General features: G+C 41.9%; 1 protein-coding gene across 5 annotated transcripts in view; it reads right to left on the reverse strand.

Moving 5' to 3' along the window:
* The window catches only part of farp2 (FERM, RhoGEF and pleckstrin domain protein 2), a 144433-nt gene that overhangs the window by 19462 nt on the left and 108593 nt on the right, over positions 1–16378 (reverse strand). For all 5 annotated transcript variants that reach the window (XR_008724562.1, XM_055645928.1, XM_055645924.1 and 2 more), the window contains exons 16-22: positions 16107–16240; positions 14198–14279; positions 12056–12293; positions 10922–11052; positions 8596–8664; positions 6925–7014; positions 2412–2494 (exon numbers count right to left, since the gene is read on the reverse strand). Coding sequence is in view for 4 of the 5 variants with exons in the window: in XM_055645928.1 (XP_055501903.1) it covers positions 2412–2494; positions 6925–7014; positions 8596–8664; positions 10922–11052; positions 12056–12293; positions 14198–14279; positions 16107–16240 (827 nt within the window). In the remaining variant the exon portion in view is untranslated. The remainder of the gene's footprint in view (positions 1–2411; positions 2495–6924; positions 7015–8595; positions 8665–10921; positions 11053–12055; positions 12294–14197; positions 14280–16106; positions 16241–16378) is intronic.

The raw sequence follows: 16378 nt of genomic DNA on the forward strand, positions 1-16378 counted from the left end.
CTGACCGTGTCTGAACATCTGGACGCCCGCAGCGGCGACTGAGGAGGGTTGAGGTCCCGACCACGAGGGAAAACGCAAGAGGACTGGCCAATTTTTGTGCCTTCCACCATAGTGATGAATGCTGTGGTGGATGTTTGTGTAAATTGTTATTGTGTATTGTATGTTCTTTTTTTATTGTACCGCTGCTGGCAAATTCATTTCACTTGCACTTTATGTGCACGTGACGAATAAAACTTGACTTGGTGCTTTGCTGTCACTTGAGCTCCTTAGTTTCATCTCGTAGGAAGTGATGGTGCACAAGCCTTGCCACAGTTGTCAAGCTTCCGACTGAGCTTCCAGATTCAACTTAAAGTATCTCGTCACATTCTAGATGGCATTCTGGAGATCATACCTCGACTTCTTATTTGACCCTGTTTTGTCTGACTTGAATGTCACAGATGTGGTCCTCAGTAGTTTGATCCTGGTTCATCCAAGGTTTCTGGTTAGGGATGGTCCTGGAGAATGGACTCAGTCATGAATGCCTCCGTCCTTGATTAATTCACCCCGTCTCGGCTCTCAGTGGGGTAAAACCTTGTGTGTTTGCAGAGTAGCTTTTACAGCTCCGAAGAACCCAAGAACCTCTTCGTCCATCATATGCGGTTTAGTTTTCTGTTGGACTCTGCCATAATTTGCCTATAATGCTGTGTTTTTCCTTTGCTAAATGTTGTTTTGTAACTTAATTTTTCTCACCCCAATGCTGCATCTCATTCCCAATAAACATTCGGTGTGAGTGAAACAAATCTTCAGAATTTTCAGAAGTCAGTCCACCTATATTGACTACATGCCAGAACAAAGGTCACCTGAACAGCAGCAGCAGAATTGCAGTACACTTGCCTCCTTTCCAGAAGATTTATTGTCAGAGTGACAAGCATAAAATATCACGTCCCCATCCCAATTCCAAGCACTAATACCTATCCAAATAAGGGTCGACAAAATGTCCATATCAGCTGTGCTATGACGGGATTGATGACAAATGCACTGGTCATCCCCTAAGCTGTTGACAATGCATGTGTTTGCGATCGCTAGAGATCAAGCTCTAAACCAGTGTTAACAATTTCACTGATGCATCTGAGAGGATGGGCCTTGCATTCAATGACCACAAAGCCAAGGTCATCTATCAACCTGACCCTGCTGCATCAGACAACCTTCTGACAATCAAGAACATTGACAAATCCAGGTAAATGGGGATCACAGCCCTATCTTGGGAGCGGTCTCTCAGTAAAGGCAGGCATCAACAATGAAATCCATCTTCAACGCACCAGCAGAGTCTTTGGTTAACTAAGGAAAATGGTTTTTGGAAATGAAGATGTCAGGCCCGGCACAAAACGTGTTCCCTGCTCTCCCATATGCTTCGGAAACCTGGACATCTTGCAGCCGGCATCTCAAGGCACTGAACGGGCTATAGCCAATGCCGGCTTCCTGTAAATTCATGGGAATACTGAGCAAACCAATATCAGTGATCTCTCCCAGGCCTAAATCCCAAGCGATGAGCCCTAATTGGGTGTGTCATGTTGTTCATTTTTCTTACGCTCCCCCAAATATAGAGTCTAATCCGAGCTCTGCCACTGGAAGAGATTACCAGTCAGGCAGAGGAATAAGAAAGTATCTCAAAGGTCTCCTTGAAGAAATGCAACATCCCCACTAGCTTCCAGGAATATCTGGCCCAAAGAGGAAAGGAAAGATTTGGAACAAGGCCAGGCACTGGGAGTACACAGAAGCATCAGAAAGAAACTGGCAGTCAGTCCACCTGTAAGCCACTGTAAGCCACCTTCCATGGAAGAATCTGTGGTTCCCAACCCGTCTCATCACTCAGCTCAGCACACAAAACAGAACAGAGTTGTCCTGGATCTTGAGGGACTGTCCAACAAGAGGACTCGCACATTATACATTAACACATAAATATACAGTAAGTGTCACATGGTGATTGTCAAGATGCCAATATGTAATCTCATCTATTTATTTCTCATTAGTGCCATCATCAAAATAAAATACAAAATTAATTTCACCTTAAGTGAGGGAAAACATTGAGGGGAAACCCTGAAATAGCTCTACCTTCAAACCTTAAGTTTACACAACCCAAGAGAGAGACTGTGGTATTTCTCTTATAACCTTTGAAAATCTTCAACATTAAGTCAATATCTTGGGGTTGGTCTTCCCCCATTATTAACCTGAGTCCTGTCACTATTCCTTAGGTTCATCTGTAGATCATTACTGTGGATTCTCCTTCGTCCCTGACCCCCTCGCCAGTACTGGTCCATTCTCTTCCATGTCCTACAAGGAGAAGCTGAGGAAGGCAATTGTGAAAGCATATCCAAAACAAGACAAGTAAAGGCATTCCAAAATCATTCAAGCTAAATAAGTGAGAAACAAACCTTGCTGCTACAACGATAGTCTTCTGGGCAGAGTATATGGTGAAACAATGTGCAACAGCCCATTCATTCTCACTTTCCTCAATCTACCAAGATAAAGAGCAACAGTACATTTAAACCATATCCTGAAACTACAACAATCGCAATCAAGATACGTACGAAGTATTGAAACAGATTCAGAGAACATTCAAGTTATGTGGTCATCAATAACGTTGAGAAATAGATGAAAATTAACATAGGCTTACACAAGATAAAAGTGTAGTTTCTCCAATTTATAGAAAGAGTAGGGAGAGAGAGAGATAGAGATAGAGAGAGGGGGGAGAGAAGAGAGGGAGAGGAAGGGAGGGGGCAGAGGAAATGGGGAGAGGGAAAGGTAGAGGGAGTGGGGGAGAGGGGGAGAGGGTGGGGGAGAGGGATGATAGAGGGAGGGTAGAGAGAGGGAGGGGGAGAGAGAAAGGGGGGAGAGAGAAAGGGGAGAGAGAAGGAGGGGGAGAAAGGAGGGGAGAGAGAAAAGGGGGAGAGAGAAAGAGGCGAGAGAGAAAGGGGAGAGAGAAAGGGGGGGAGAGAAAGGGGGGAGAGAGAAAGGGGGGAGAGAGAAAGAAAAGAGAAAGGGGGGAGAGAGAAAGGGGGGAGAGAGAAAGGGGGAGAGAGAAAGGGGGAGAGAGAAAGGGGGAAAGATAAAGGGGAGAGAGGGAGCTAGTGGATGAATCTAGTGGATCTAATATGCAATAAAATAAGATAATTTAAAAGATGAAACTGAAGATAATCTGCCAGACCCAATGTTTTTTTTATCTAGGGAACCACAGGTGGTAAAGGAACCAGCAAAAAAATGTGATCTTCCACAACTCCCTTCATTCAGACTTCAGGAGATAATAAAAATTACCATGTCACTCTTATTTACCAAGGGTGAGAAACCAGGAACGTACACGTCTATTACTCAGTTGTGGGGAAAATGGTTGCGGAATTTAGGTCACGTCCACAAATATGGACTAATCAGCGAAAGGCAGTATAGTTTTGCAAGAATGACTCACGTCCAACAAATCTGGTTGAAAATTCTTTGAAGAGGTACAGCATAGGGTAAAACAATACTTTGTTTATATGTACTTCAAGAAGGCATTAGAAATGATTCTAGAACAAGAAACTGCACAGGGTAGGGTAACTGTTGCAATACCAGCTCGCTATTAATAGCTATAAAACGAACAGCTGAAGAGAGGCAGCATTTGTTGAGGCAAAATGAGTCAGTGTACTGAGTCGATAGTTTAATGATGCAACTTCAACTGGCACCTCTTGCTCAGTATGTCACAAGCAGGTGTGAAACATTAATTAACTTGATCACAGAAATCAAACCAACCAGTGACTGACTACATGGTCATCCTTGAACTTGAAGGATGAGCACAACAGGTAGCACGTTAAACAATACAGGCCGGAGCAGAAAGGTGAAAGTAACCGTTGAATGAAATAAATATATGGAGCAAAATGGAAAGTTTAGTCATCCACTGTGAACTCTAGAATGAAAAATAAAATTATTTTCTACATGGCAAAATCCCTGATTTTAAGGGGAACGAGAGTATGGAAATAGGAATGAAGATCGATATAAATAAATCACTAATAGGTGTAAAAAAACTCTAAAATAAAGTTAGTCTTTCTCTTTGGAAAGCTAGCAGATAAAAGTATTTTGTATAAAGTACTGCAATGCATAAAAGATTCAAGCATACTGCATTCATTTCTGGTGACTACATATCCAAAAAGATATATTGCCCTTGGAAAGAGCACATTACAGATTCACCATATTTGTACCATGCTGGCATAGCCAACTCTATACCCATATCAATTTCATGGTCAAAGTGGTAGAAATTGGGAGGAAGAGAGCTTTACGGTGCAAGCTGCACATCACCACGATAGAATAAATGCGGCTAAAACTAACAGAGTATTAATTATATTAATAAAGCAATTTTAAAAAAAACATCATTTTAATACTATACTGATCTCTAGGTAGACTGCTTTTGGAGCTCTGTGGCCATTTTAACCCCTTCATATGGCGACGATAGAAAAGGTTCACATACAAGTATGAATCCCCACTTAACAAATTTAAACTCTTCTGACTTGCTAGTGTACTAACTCTGAAAAGTCTGAAGAAGGGTTCTGACCCAAAACGTCACATTCATTTTCTCCAGAGATGCTGCCTGAGCTACTGAGTTACTCCAGCATTTTGTGTCCATCTTCTGTACTCACTTTAAAGCATTTGGAGATAAACTGATCTAACATCTTTGATCTGAAACACTCTTTTTCTTCCCAGATGCAGCCTCACCTACTGAGTGTTTCTAGTAATTTTTGGTTTATTTTAGATTTGCAGAATTGGATGTTTTTTTTTTAATTTTCAGAAGTGAACTAAGCAAAGAGGAACTAAGCAAGTAGATGAAAGTTACGATACAGATACAATGGCAAGAGAAGATCTCAGACCTAATGACCTCCCCAGGCTCCTATGTTCCAATTGCAATACTCAGCCACCAACGTAATTAATTTTTTAACGAGTTGGAAGCTAGGGGTTATAATAGTGGACTGGATAGACAGCTAAGTCATGAATCATTCACTGGGCCTAGGAAGAAGATGAAGATCGTTTCAGGAGCATAAAGGACAAGCAGATGAAAGCTGAACCCAATTCAGCAAGAAAATTATACAGGAGCAAGAAACTAATCAATAGGTCTGAGTGCAAGAGAGCTTAAGTGGGAAGGTTTGCAGCAGAAATAATTTAATTTAGTTTAGTTTAGCTTCCTGTGGTCACATGTTCCAAAGTACAGTGGAAAAACTTCTTGTTGCGTGCTTTCCGGTCAAATAGGGGTCAAAAGGCAGCAATGAGGTAATCAGGAAATATTTCACAACAAAAGCACACAGCACTATTAAGAACACAAGGGCAAAAAAGTAATTAACTATATCCATATCTTTAATTCACAATATATGCAAGGAGCTTCTAAATCTATGTTCACCTGACACAATGTTCTAACTATATGCAGCAATTACACTAAGCTAGGGTTAATTTTCCAATTTTATTGCTGCTGTAGGAAGCAAAGAATTTCAATGTACAGAGAATATGTTCACATACATACTCACCGGTGGATCCAGCACTATCAGCTGGCATAAGTGGAAATGGAGAAAAAAATATATATATAATGTGTATCATCATGAGAAAGTTATGGCGCAATTAATCCCTGCAAATGAACGCTTGCGCTAAAGATGAACCAAATTATCTTCAACCTGGTGATCCTACTAGCAATAGTGGAGCCACAGAGATGTACAGCACAGAATGGAGCCCATTGACCTACCACGTACAAACCTGTCTTTTTGCCCATCTATACTATTCACATTGGAAGAAAGGGACGCAAGTTTCAATTAATACCTGAACTCTACTGCCCCCTCGTGTTTTTGAGGCAAGTCTGCAAAAGTGCTTCCTGCAAATAGAGGTGTAGCTAACATCTCAGACAAACCCAGGTCCACATCTCCCCATGCATTCATAGCTCAACCTGCCTACATCACTCTTACTGCTAGCTTTCATTCTGACTCATTTAAATTGTCCATTCCCCATTCCATAGATTTTCCAGCAATATGCAATCAGCCCAGAACATGGCCAATGAGTGACTGGTGCACGGAAGGAGAACTGCCGTGTATGGCGGCAGATGGCCAGTCGGTATCTATTGTCTGGGTTGGGTCTGAACTGGGAGGTAGGGAACTATGACGGCAGATATGGGTGAAGCACTTTGACACCATTTTGATGGAGCATTCATGTTCATGGCATCTGACCCAGTTGCATTTACCCAGAGAAATGCATCAGGACAAAACACAACTGCACCATGGGCTCACAAGAAATGTAAAATGACCCATCTCAATGACTACAACGCAGTAGTTGTAATATCAACCACAATGAAATGCTTTGAAAGACTAGTAATGGCCTACATCAGCTCTAATTTCGAAGACAATTTAGACTCCCTTCAATTTGTATACAGTAAAAATGTACCTATTCCCCTCCTTTGGACATGGTGTAATCCCCTTGCACGACATTCAGCTCAGGATCACCTTGACATCAAGAACATCTACATCAGGTTGCTATTCATTGACTGCCACTCGGCCTTCAGCTCCATAACACCAAACAAATTCATCTCTAGACGTCTAGACTTTAGCTTCCATCTGCAACTGGCTTTTGAACATCAAGACTGGCAGACCAGAGTTGAGTGGAATTTCCTTCACTCTGACCCTAGTGCTTCTCAGATTTGTATTCTGAGCCCCCCCGTTTCCTACACTTTACAACCTCACTGGTTTCTAGAAACACAAAACTTTGTCAAACATTGCACATGAATAAAATAAAGGTCATTAGATAGACATAGATGGATAATACAATATGGACATGAAAGGAAGATAGACAAATCCCGTCCGTCAAGAGTTAGAGACCTCAGATTGTTGAACTAGATTAACAGAGCCATTCATGCAACTAAACCACTACAAATCTTCCTCTCTGAGTACTTACAATCATTCCATACAATGGTAGCTGGCCATGTACTTTAAACTGGTTGCTGTTCGTTACTCCTTTGCTTGTGTACAACAGCATGTCAGAAAACTGGAAAAGATGTAAAGCTGAGTGAGTGATTCTTCATTTACTGAAACAACAATGTATCAAGTAGCAAACTAGTTTAAGCACCAAATTAAAAGACATAATCAAATGAAACATTCAAAAAACAATAAAACAGGAAAATACAATCCAACCATCATAGATGCTAGAGATCTGAAATAAAATTAGAAAAATGCTGGAAATACTCCGAATCTATGGATAGAGAAACTGTTCACACTTCGGGTCAGAGACCCTTCATCAGAGTTGAGAAAATACAATATCAAAAGTAAAACCAATAGCGATGACTGATTCTATTTCAATCAGGATGGAATGATATTGATCTTTTCATCAGGATGGCTGTTTGGAGCACTGCCTGTTTTGGTACTTTAAATAACAGACACATTTCTAAAATATAGGTGGGAAAGAGAGATTAAAAATGTAATAAAGAAAATCCAAAATTATTCTTCAGGCAAAATGAATACTTTATGCATACTTTATTTCAGTCTTCACCAAATAAAATTAATTGAAATTTTGAATGGGCAAGATGGTAAGAGAACTCAGGGGATTATAGCCTGTTCACCGGTTGGCGCCGTAAGTGGCAGCCTCGCCAACAGCCTGTCTCGTCCCTTTCTTCTTTTGGTGTTTTTAGTCCGTTTTATTTGTATGTTTCAGTGTATCTTTAGTTTTTGTATTATGTGGGGGGTGTGGGGTGAGGAGGGGTGGGGGACGGATTTTTTTTTTCTCTTCCATCAACAAAAATGCGACTTTTTCTATATCGTATCTCCGTCCGCACTGCAGCTTTAACATCGTGGAGCTGGCGGTCACTTTGTTAGGGATCAACTGCGGGAGCTCCAACCGCCCCGATCGCAGGAGCCTCGATCGCCCCTTTGCGGGGGCTTTGATCGCCGACTGCGGGAGCTTCGATCGCCCCGACTGTGGATGTTTCGATCACTCCAACCACGGGAGGAAAGGAAGAAGAAGGTAAAAGTTATCTTGGAGTCTGGTGAGAGTGTGGACGGCTTTCTGACTGTTTGGGCGGACAGGGACTGCAGAGAGAGTGACAGCGGTCGGTACAACTCTGGTCACATCACGATGAAGGAGCGTGCGTGTGGCCCGGTCATTGGACTGATGGCTGTGGGTCTCCGCTTATGCTGTGCACCCTAGGGATTCTCACACGCCGCTGTGGTGGCTGTTTATGTTTAATCTTTATGTAGTTTTGTATCTTGTTGCTTTTTTGGTATGACTGTATGGTAAATCAAATTTCACTGTACCTCATGCAGGTGGCGCGCGAGGATTTTGAGCACTACAAAATCCTGGGGCGCCGCGCATTACCGCGCATCACTGCATATGCCACCATGCCTCTCCACGCGCCATGCGCGCATCACGACACTCCAACTAATTTTTAAGATGTCGCATAAATGAAGCGCAAATGATACCCAAGTGAGACAGACCCTTAAACCTCAGCCACTTCAAAGGGAACTGGATGGGTATCAGATGGGAAAGAATTTACAAGAAATGTGAGCGGCCCTGCCCCATGAGGAACCCAAGAATCATCTTTAGAGTAAGAATCAGAATTATGTCAGCACTTACCAGGAAAAACATCCTCTGCTGAAGCCCTTTTCTTGTAAGTTTATAGAGGCAGCCTTCCCGAATAAAGTCCTGAGGGAACAAAAGAACATCAATATATAACTAGATCACCGACTGTGCATTATTCATTGGGCTAATGGCAGACAGGCTTCACAGATGAGCTTGAGTCACCTCCTGTATCATTCACATGAGAACATTTTGAAGAGCTAAGGATCTCAGTTTGACAAGGCACATTGCCTTTGTGTCACCTGGCTTTCGGAGGTTCCAACTTCAGGTTTGAGAATTTTTCAGGATTGAGGGAGTGCTGCACTGTTAGAGGTGCCATCCATCAGGTGAAGCATTTAACTGGGTCGCCATTGAGCTTGGATACTTTTTTCATTAGAGCATTGGTAACTATTATTGAGGTGTATAAGATCATGAATAGGACAGGTTTAGAGCGATATGGATGGATAGGATAGGTTTGCAGGTTTAGTGGGGTATGGGCCAAATGCAGGAAGGTGGGACCAGTGCAGACGGGACTAGTTGGCCGATGTGGGCAAGTTGGGCCAAAGGGCCTGTTTGCACTCTGTAAGACTATATGACTATGAGGGGCATGGATCAGGTGAGCATTCAGCCTTTTCCCCAGGGTAAAGAATTACAAAACTAGAGGGCTAAGGCTAAGGGTGAGAGGGGAGAGATTTAAGAAGGACCTCAGAAAACTTTTTCACTCAAAGGGTAGTCTGTATCTAGAACAAGCTGCCAGAGAAAGCTAATAGAAGCAGATACAATTACAACTTAAAAAAAAACATTTGGTCAGAAATCAATACGAATGGTTTAGAAGGGCATGAGCCAAATGCAGGCAATTGGGACTATCCTAACATGCCACCTTGGTTGGCATGAACAAGAGGGCTGAAGGGCCTGTTTCTGTGCTGTACAGCTCAGGCTTTAAAGTGTGTCATTCACCAATGACTGTGGCAAGCAAATGTCCTGCTGCTTATCTCTTCCTTCCAAAGTGTGGAGCAATAACACAAAAAGAACTTCAATGCCAGTTGCACCAAGAGAAAACTTCTTGGTTTCAATTTGTGCCTTGTATCAGTACCCATACAACCAAAATCTACCCTGGTATTGGAACACTCTTGTGCTACTAAAAATTTATTTTCTAATTGTGTATTTTTGCACTAATGTCTCATTTTTTCCAGTCTATTCTTAACTGTCTTGCAGAATTTGTGTAATTTATGTATAATTTCCTTTACTCGGGTCGCAGCCCCCTTCTTTACTCCTTATATTCAAATGTTTGTGCAGCCAATTATAAACCGAGCTCAATTTACAATTCACAGACAACACCATCGAGTGGGCCAGATATCAAACAATGACAAGACAGGGTGCAGGAAAGAGACTGAGAACCTCGTAACCTGGTGTCAAGACGACAACCTTTCCCTCAATGTCAGCAAGACAAAGGAGATTGTGATCAACTTCAGGAAGTGAAGCAGCATAAATACCCTGGTATACATTGACGGTGCCAAAGTAGAGATGGTTGAAAGGATCAAGTTCTTAGGAGTAAAAATATCACTCGCAAATTGTCCTGGACCCGCAACTTTGAATAATGGCCAAGAAAGCACACCAATGCCTCTATTTCCTTAGAAAGTTCGGCATGTCCCCAACAATTCTCACCAATGTTTACAAATGCGTCATTGGAGGTATTTTATTGGGATGCATCACAACATGGTTTGGGAACAGCCTAGATCATCATCCAAACCAAACTCTCTTCCATTGACTCCATCTACACTTGCCCACGGCAAGGCCACCAGCATAATCAAGGACAAGTCTCACCCCGATCACTCCCTCTACTCCCCTCTCCCATCAGCAAGAGGTACAGAAGTGTGAAAATGCATACTTCCAGATTAAGGGACGGTTTCTACCCATCGGTTATCAGGCAACTGAACTATCCTATCATCAACTAGATTGCGGTCCTGAACTTCCATCTACCTCATTGGAGACCCTTGGATAATATTTAATCAGGCATTACTGGACTTTATCTTGCACTAAAAGTTATTCCCTTTATCCTGCATCTGGACACTGTGGACGGCTTGATTGTAATCATATATAGTCTTTTTGCTGTCTGGATAGCACACAACAAAAAAGCTTTTTACTATACCTTGGTCATGTGACAATAATAATAAACTAACCTAATCTAAACTAATTTATGGTTTTGTGTTGTCAGTATCTATGTGCATGTGATGCTGCTGCAAGCAAGATTTTCATTGTACCTGCACTTCATCATACTAGTGCAAATGAAAATTAATTCAACTTGAAAAAGGGAAGGCAAGTATTCTATCTTGCCTGAACTTACCCTTCCTGGCAGAATCAGGTTGTCAATGCCAATAAGGTCCCGTTGCAGTTCTGTAAGCTTCTGAAAATTCTCCAGTCGGACTAAACTGCTGTGCAGCTGAGCACTCATCTCTCGTACCTCCTTTAGTGCATCTGCAGGAGAAAATCAGAAGTAGTGCACGTGAAACAGCAACACAAGCAGTTTACTGAACCAAGTAATCAAATGTGCCGCAACTGACTGCAGCAGACAGTGAGTGGACCGGGAACCTCTCTAGATGGAGTCACTGCAACTACATGTTTATACACAAATGTTGGAATGGTTTTTATTATTTGTATGAAAGCAAAATCACGTTGATGGATCACAAACGTTCAGCTGTTCTGAGGAGTTCCTCTGATCTGGTTGTGTCTGTATCCCAAATACATTGGTCAGAACCTTCTTCAACAAAACAAACTATAGAAACAACCACTGGGCTACAAAAAATTGCCAACTTTGTACCAAATCGAGGTTCCTTTACACTTGGGTGACTGGGCAAGAAACATGTATGACTTTTAATGCATAGATAACCACTGTACAGGAGAATGGGCAAGAGCTGCGTTGGGTGCATCAGAAACAACCACTTGCAATCTCTGCACAGATTGTTCATACTACCTCAAGAAAGCCAACATTATTAAGGAAAATGTATACTCTGTCATTCTCTCTTCTCTACTCCCCTGTCAGGCAGAAGACATTTGTTTCTTGAATGCGCATACCACCAGATTCAAGAAAAACCTCTTCCCCGCTATTATGAGGCTCTTGAACGACTCATACATTAAGGATATATTCCCAATCTTCCAATCTACCTTGTTTCAGCTCTTGCACTTTTTGTAAAATCTGCACTTTCTGTGTAACTGTTACATTATATTCTGCACGAAGGTAAACACAAAATATTGGAGTAACTCAGCGGGACAGGCAGCATCTCCAGAGCGAAGGATTGTGTGACGTTTCGGGTCGAGACCCTTCTTCAGACTCTATTTCCTTTCTCTCTTTGCACTACCTGTTATATTCATATATGGTAAGAATAGATTTGCCTGGATATCTCACAAAATAAACTTCCCCACCGTATCTGGATATGTGTGACATTATTATACCAATATCTTACAATGTACTGATACTGACCACTGCAGTCTCCATAGTCTCGATGGTCGGGCTGATAGTGATTGCAGAGTCTCTCCAAGATGAGCTTGTAGTGCATCAGCCTCTGAATTGGTTTCAGCAGGAATGTGTTTAGAGGAAGGTAACAAACCTTCTGTAACTCAAACTCTTTGTAAACGCCCTCCAGCTTCTTTGACCGTTTAGTGCATTTCTCCAGTTCCGTGAGAACCTGATCATGTTTCTTCAGGCAGCTGGTGAATTCCTGAAGTTAAGCACATGAATGTTTACAAAGTGTGTTTATTATTAGCTGTGAAATGCCGTCAGAAACATCCACTGGAGACTAATGGTAAAAAGAGCTTAAATCTTTGACAATCATGATGATGAATACAGTAAGATTGATTTCCACAGCTCTTCTTTCTGTTCAGTGAATTTCATTGTTCAATCAGACACTGAAACACAAACAAGGAACACTGGATCCTTCAGTGCCATGGGGACTGATCAATTCCTGTAAATCATTACTGCCTGAAACAGGATTGGTACAGGGAGGTTGGCCAGTGTCACTGCACCTGGCGGGATTCGAGTGATGACTGCAGGCAACTTGCATCTGGATGGCAGGCAAGTTCAGAAGATCATAGGTGATAGGAGCAGAATTAGGCCATTCGGCCCATCAAGACTACTCCGCCATTCAATCATGGCTGATCTATCTCTCTCTCCTAACCCCATTCTCCTGCCTTCTTCCCATAACCTCTGACACCAAGATCTTCAATAAGCATGGACACCTGCATGAAAACAACAGACAGCCAACCATGTCATTTCTGGGTGCACGCTCTACCACTCACCAAATGGAGCTCAGGGCCTGGCAGACATCGACACAGAGATAACAACCTGACTGCTCAACACCCAGCTTGAGATCTAACTATTCCTTTGGTTTATTTGTTTCATTTGCAAGAAGAAGAGAACCATGGCACCTGCATGAAAATGGCCACCTGAAATGGTCATCTATCATGCAATAGTGGCTTTAGGAGGAGGAGGAATGAGTGGCAGTGTTGCGAGTCAAGACTGAAACTCCAGCCTACGCCCAGCTTTGCCAACGACTGCCCACAGTACAGGATAGTACCAACAAAGCTGGGTGCAGGGTAGACTTATCCTGGCAAGAAACTGAAATCAATATTAACAAGGCTGAACATTGAGAGGAGGAAACATGAAGGGATCCTTCCAGCGCATTACATTTGAAATGATTGTCACCATTTTCGAACAAAGTTGCAATGAAAAACAAAGTATTCCCCTAATTAAAAACATGACCCGATTCACATGTTGGAAAGTGTAAATCAAACAATCCCATTAACACCAGTACTGTAGAACTTAAATTTCACACAAGCCCTCACAAGTTACTAGATGCACACAAATACAGCAAAAACAAAGGGACACAAGGATTCATCGCAACCAATGCAGGCAAATGGGACAAGCTAAGGTGGAGCATCTTGGTCAGAATGAATGAGTTGGGTCAGAGGGCCTGTTTCTGTGCTGTATGACTCTATGACCAGCACTGGGATTCACACACTCACAAAACACCAGCACTGGGACACATGGACTCACACCTCACCGAGACACATGGACTCACACATCACTGGGACACGCAGACTCACACATCACTGGGATACACCGACTCTCACATCACCAACACTCGGACACACGGATTCACACATTACTGGGACACATAAGAGGTATATTTCATTATTATGTATTGATAAAAAGTATATGTACAAAATGTAAAATCTGCCTTTCGCTCCACAGATACCACCCGATCTGTTGAATATTTCCAGTATTTTATTTTTGTCTTATTCTATTAGTCGATTGATAGCAAAGACAAATAATTTTTTAGATAACCGTGGACTTGTTAGGCTAGGTTCCAGATCAATGTGAATGGACAAGTGGGTGGCGATCATCTTGGAATTAAGGTTGTACAAGTTGCAAACTTCATCACTATGGCCTGGTCATCCAGAGGATGATATTAGACATGACAATACGTATGTATTCAGTCCAAATACCATGCACTTATCATGTGATAAGCAAACACAAGACAACCAACGCAGACATTAATAAAAACATTAAACTAATCTATGGAATCTCAAGAGACTTTCATTACATAGTGTTATTGAACCTTACCTTAAGACTACACATATTTCGAAGCATGATGTCACCAATTCTCTGATAATCTCCCTTAACATGAGCGTTGGACCGTCCTTCCCTGGGATCCAAACAAACACAGTGAGCTTCAGAGACAGAGGCAGAGCTCATCAAGCAGGAACCTTTTTATGGGGAGTTTGTTCCCAGAATTAAACAGTAAAGGAATGTTAAATTACTTCAAACTGTATAAATTTCCATGTCAGCGGAGTGCACAATAAGGACAATTGCAAGATGTTGGCATTGTTCAGCAACTGAAAGACTATCCTAGAGAGGCAAGGATAGCAGTGCTACAGAATAGCTAAACTAAAACAGATGTGGAATGAGCCAAACATGTCGGCAAGAAAAATCTGAGAACAGCTTCCCCAAAATAACTTCTTAACACAATCGGACATGAAATAATCTCCCTAGAAATCCAAGTTGGAGAGAGTGATCATTAGGAAGGGGTGCTCCAATGAGCCTGTTCCCCTGGTACTCAGGGTAGTGATCACAGGTTTAGCAGGTAGCAGGTTAAGAGTAATTAATGTGAATTTTGTATATGGAGGATGGGGGAGTGGGTTTTGTCCTGGATGGTTTCAAACTTCTTGAGTGCTGTTGGAACTTTGATATCCAGGCCAGAGGCAAGTACTCCATCACACCAATGTGCCTGGTAGATGGTGGAAAGGAGTTTGATTGTCAGGAGGCAAGTCGCTAATCACAGAATACTCCTAACCTCTCAGCCACAGTATTTATGTGGCTGGTCCAGTTGAGCCTCTGATTAATTGTCACTCTCCAGAATGTTGACAGTGGAGGACTCAGTCATGAATGTCACAGGTAGGTGGTTAGACACACTGTTGTTGGAGATGGGCATTGCCTGGCACTTTTGTACAGCGAGTGTTACTTGTTATTTATCAACCCATGCCTGACTGTCCAAGTGTTAATGTGTATGGGCATGGACACTCCTCTCCTCTCTTCAACTTAAACACCAAGAAAGTTTAGCAACTGCTCTGCCATGTGTCTCACAATTCCAGCATTGTTCTCTCGCTCCTATCTTCATTTGTCTCCTCCTCCAACGCGTCATCCGTCATTAATAAACCTTTCCCAGCCAGCACCATCATCCCTGATGCCATACAGTCTCTCATAGTTTCCACCCCATCACAAACGATTCCTGTGTTCTACCAGCCTCTCTCCTGTCTCTACAACATAAAATATGTTAGAGTTCTAACAATTCCTTGCTCCAATTGATGGTCATCATCCTGAGACACAAATTCTGTTCCTCTCTGCCTGACTTGCTGTATATTTTCAGCATTTTCTGTTTTATTCCTTTATTTTTAATCTTCCGCTACACTTCAGGATCAAACAGGACACCAGAGCTTTGATGTAAACCATTTTGGTGTTTTTTTTAAGTTGTTCAGCAATTTATCTTGTTGCATATTACATTTTCATCTGATTAGCATCTCAACTCTAGGAATATTCACAGCATGCCGTTCTTCATTCCTAAAATACTCCTAAATTAAAAATACTCTACTTTACTCTATTCCTCATAGTTTGAAATTAGTTTAATCTATTGTAAAGTGAAGGGAGAAAATCAAAAGGACCAAAGCCCAAATGACTTCCAGGAAACCAAAGACATGCCAATGTTGAGTATCTCTGATCGAGTGAAACAGCACCTACTTCAGGCTGGTTTGTAGTTCTCATCCATAAAATCTGTTGGTGATTCCTTTGTAAACACTTCATCCTCTAGCCATGATCTTAATGTGAAAGCTATGCCCATGCACAATGTCCGAGGTCATTAAATGAAGTACTGGGACAGATCTAAGGCAAGTATTTGTGGGACTATCCTAACAGTTCTGTGATATGGTTATTCTCCAGCAGTCAGGAATTTGGTCACACAAGGACAAAGAGAACTCACCAAAGAGCCAGCCTCTGTTCAATCTCCTTCAGAAATCCTCGATGAAATTCATAAATAGGATCAATATTGGAAAACAGCAGCGTCATTAATCCTTCTGGCATTGCATTGTCTTTGATAACTGCACTACGAAACCACTACGATCAAAAGATAATAAAGATTAGTGTCAATGAATGCCATTCATAACGGAGAAGCACTCCAAACTAAACAGAGGTATGAGGAGTACCAGATCATCTGCTACTTAACATTGAACTGAAAGCTAAAAATGCTGAAAA

This window comes from Leucoraja erinacea, chromosome 14, assembly GCF_028641065.1.
Source record: "Leucoraja erinacea ecotype New England chromosome 14, Leri_hhj_1, whole genome shotgun sequence".
Taxonomy (NCBI): domain Eukaryota; kingdom Metazoa; phylum Chordata; class Chondrichthyes; order Rajiformes; family Rajidae; genus Leucoraja; species Leucoraja erinaceus.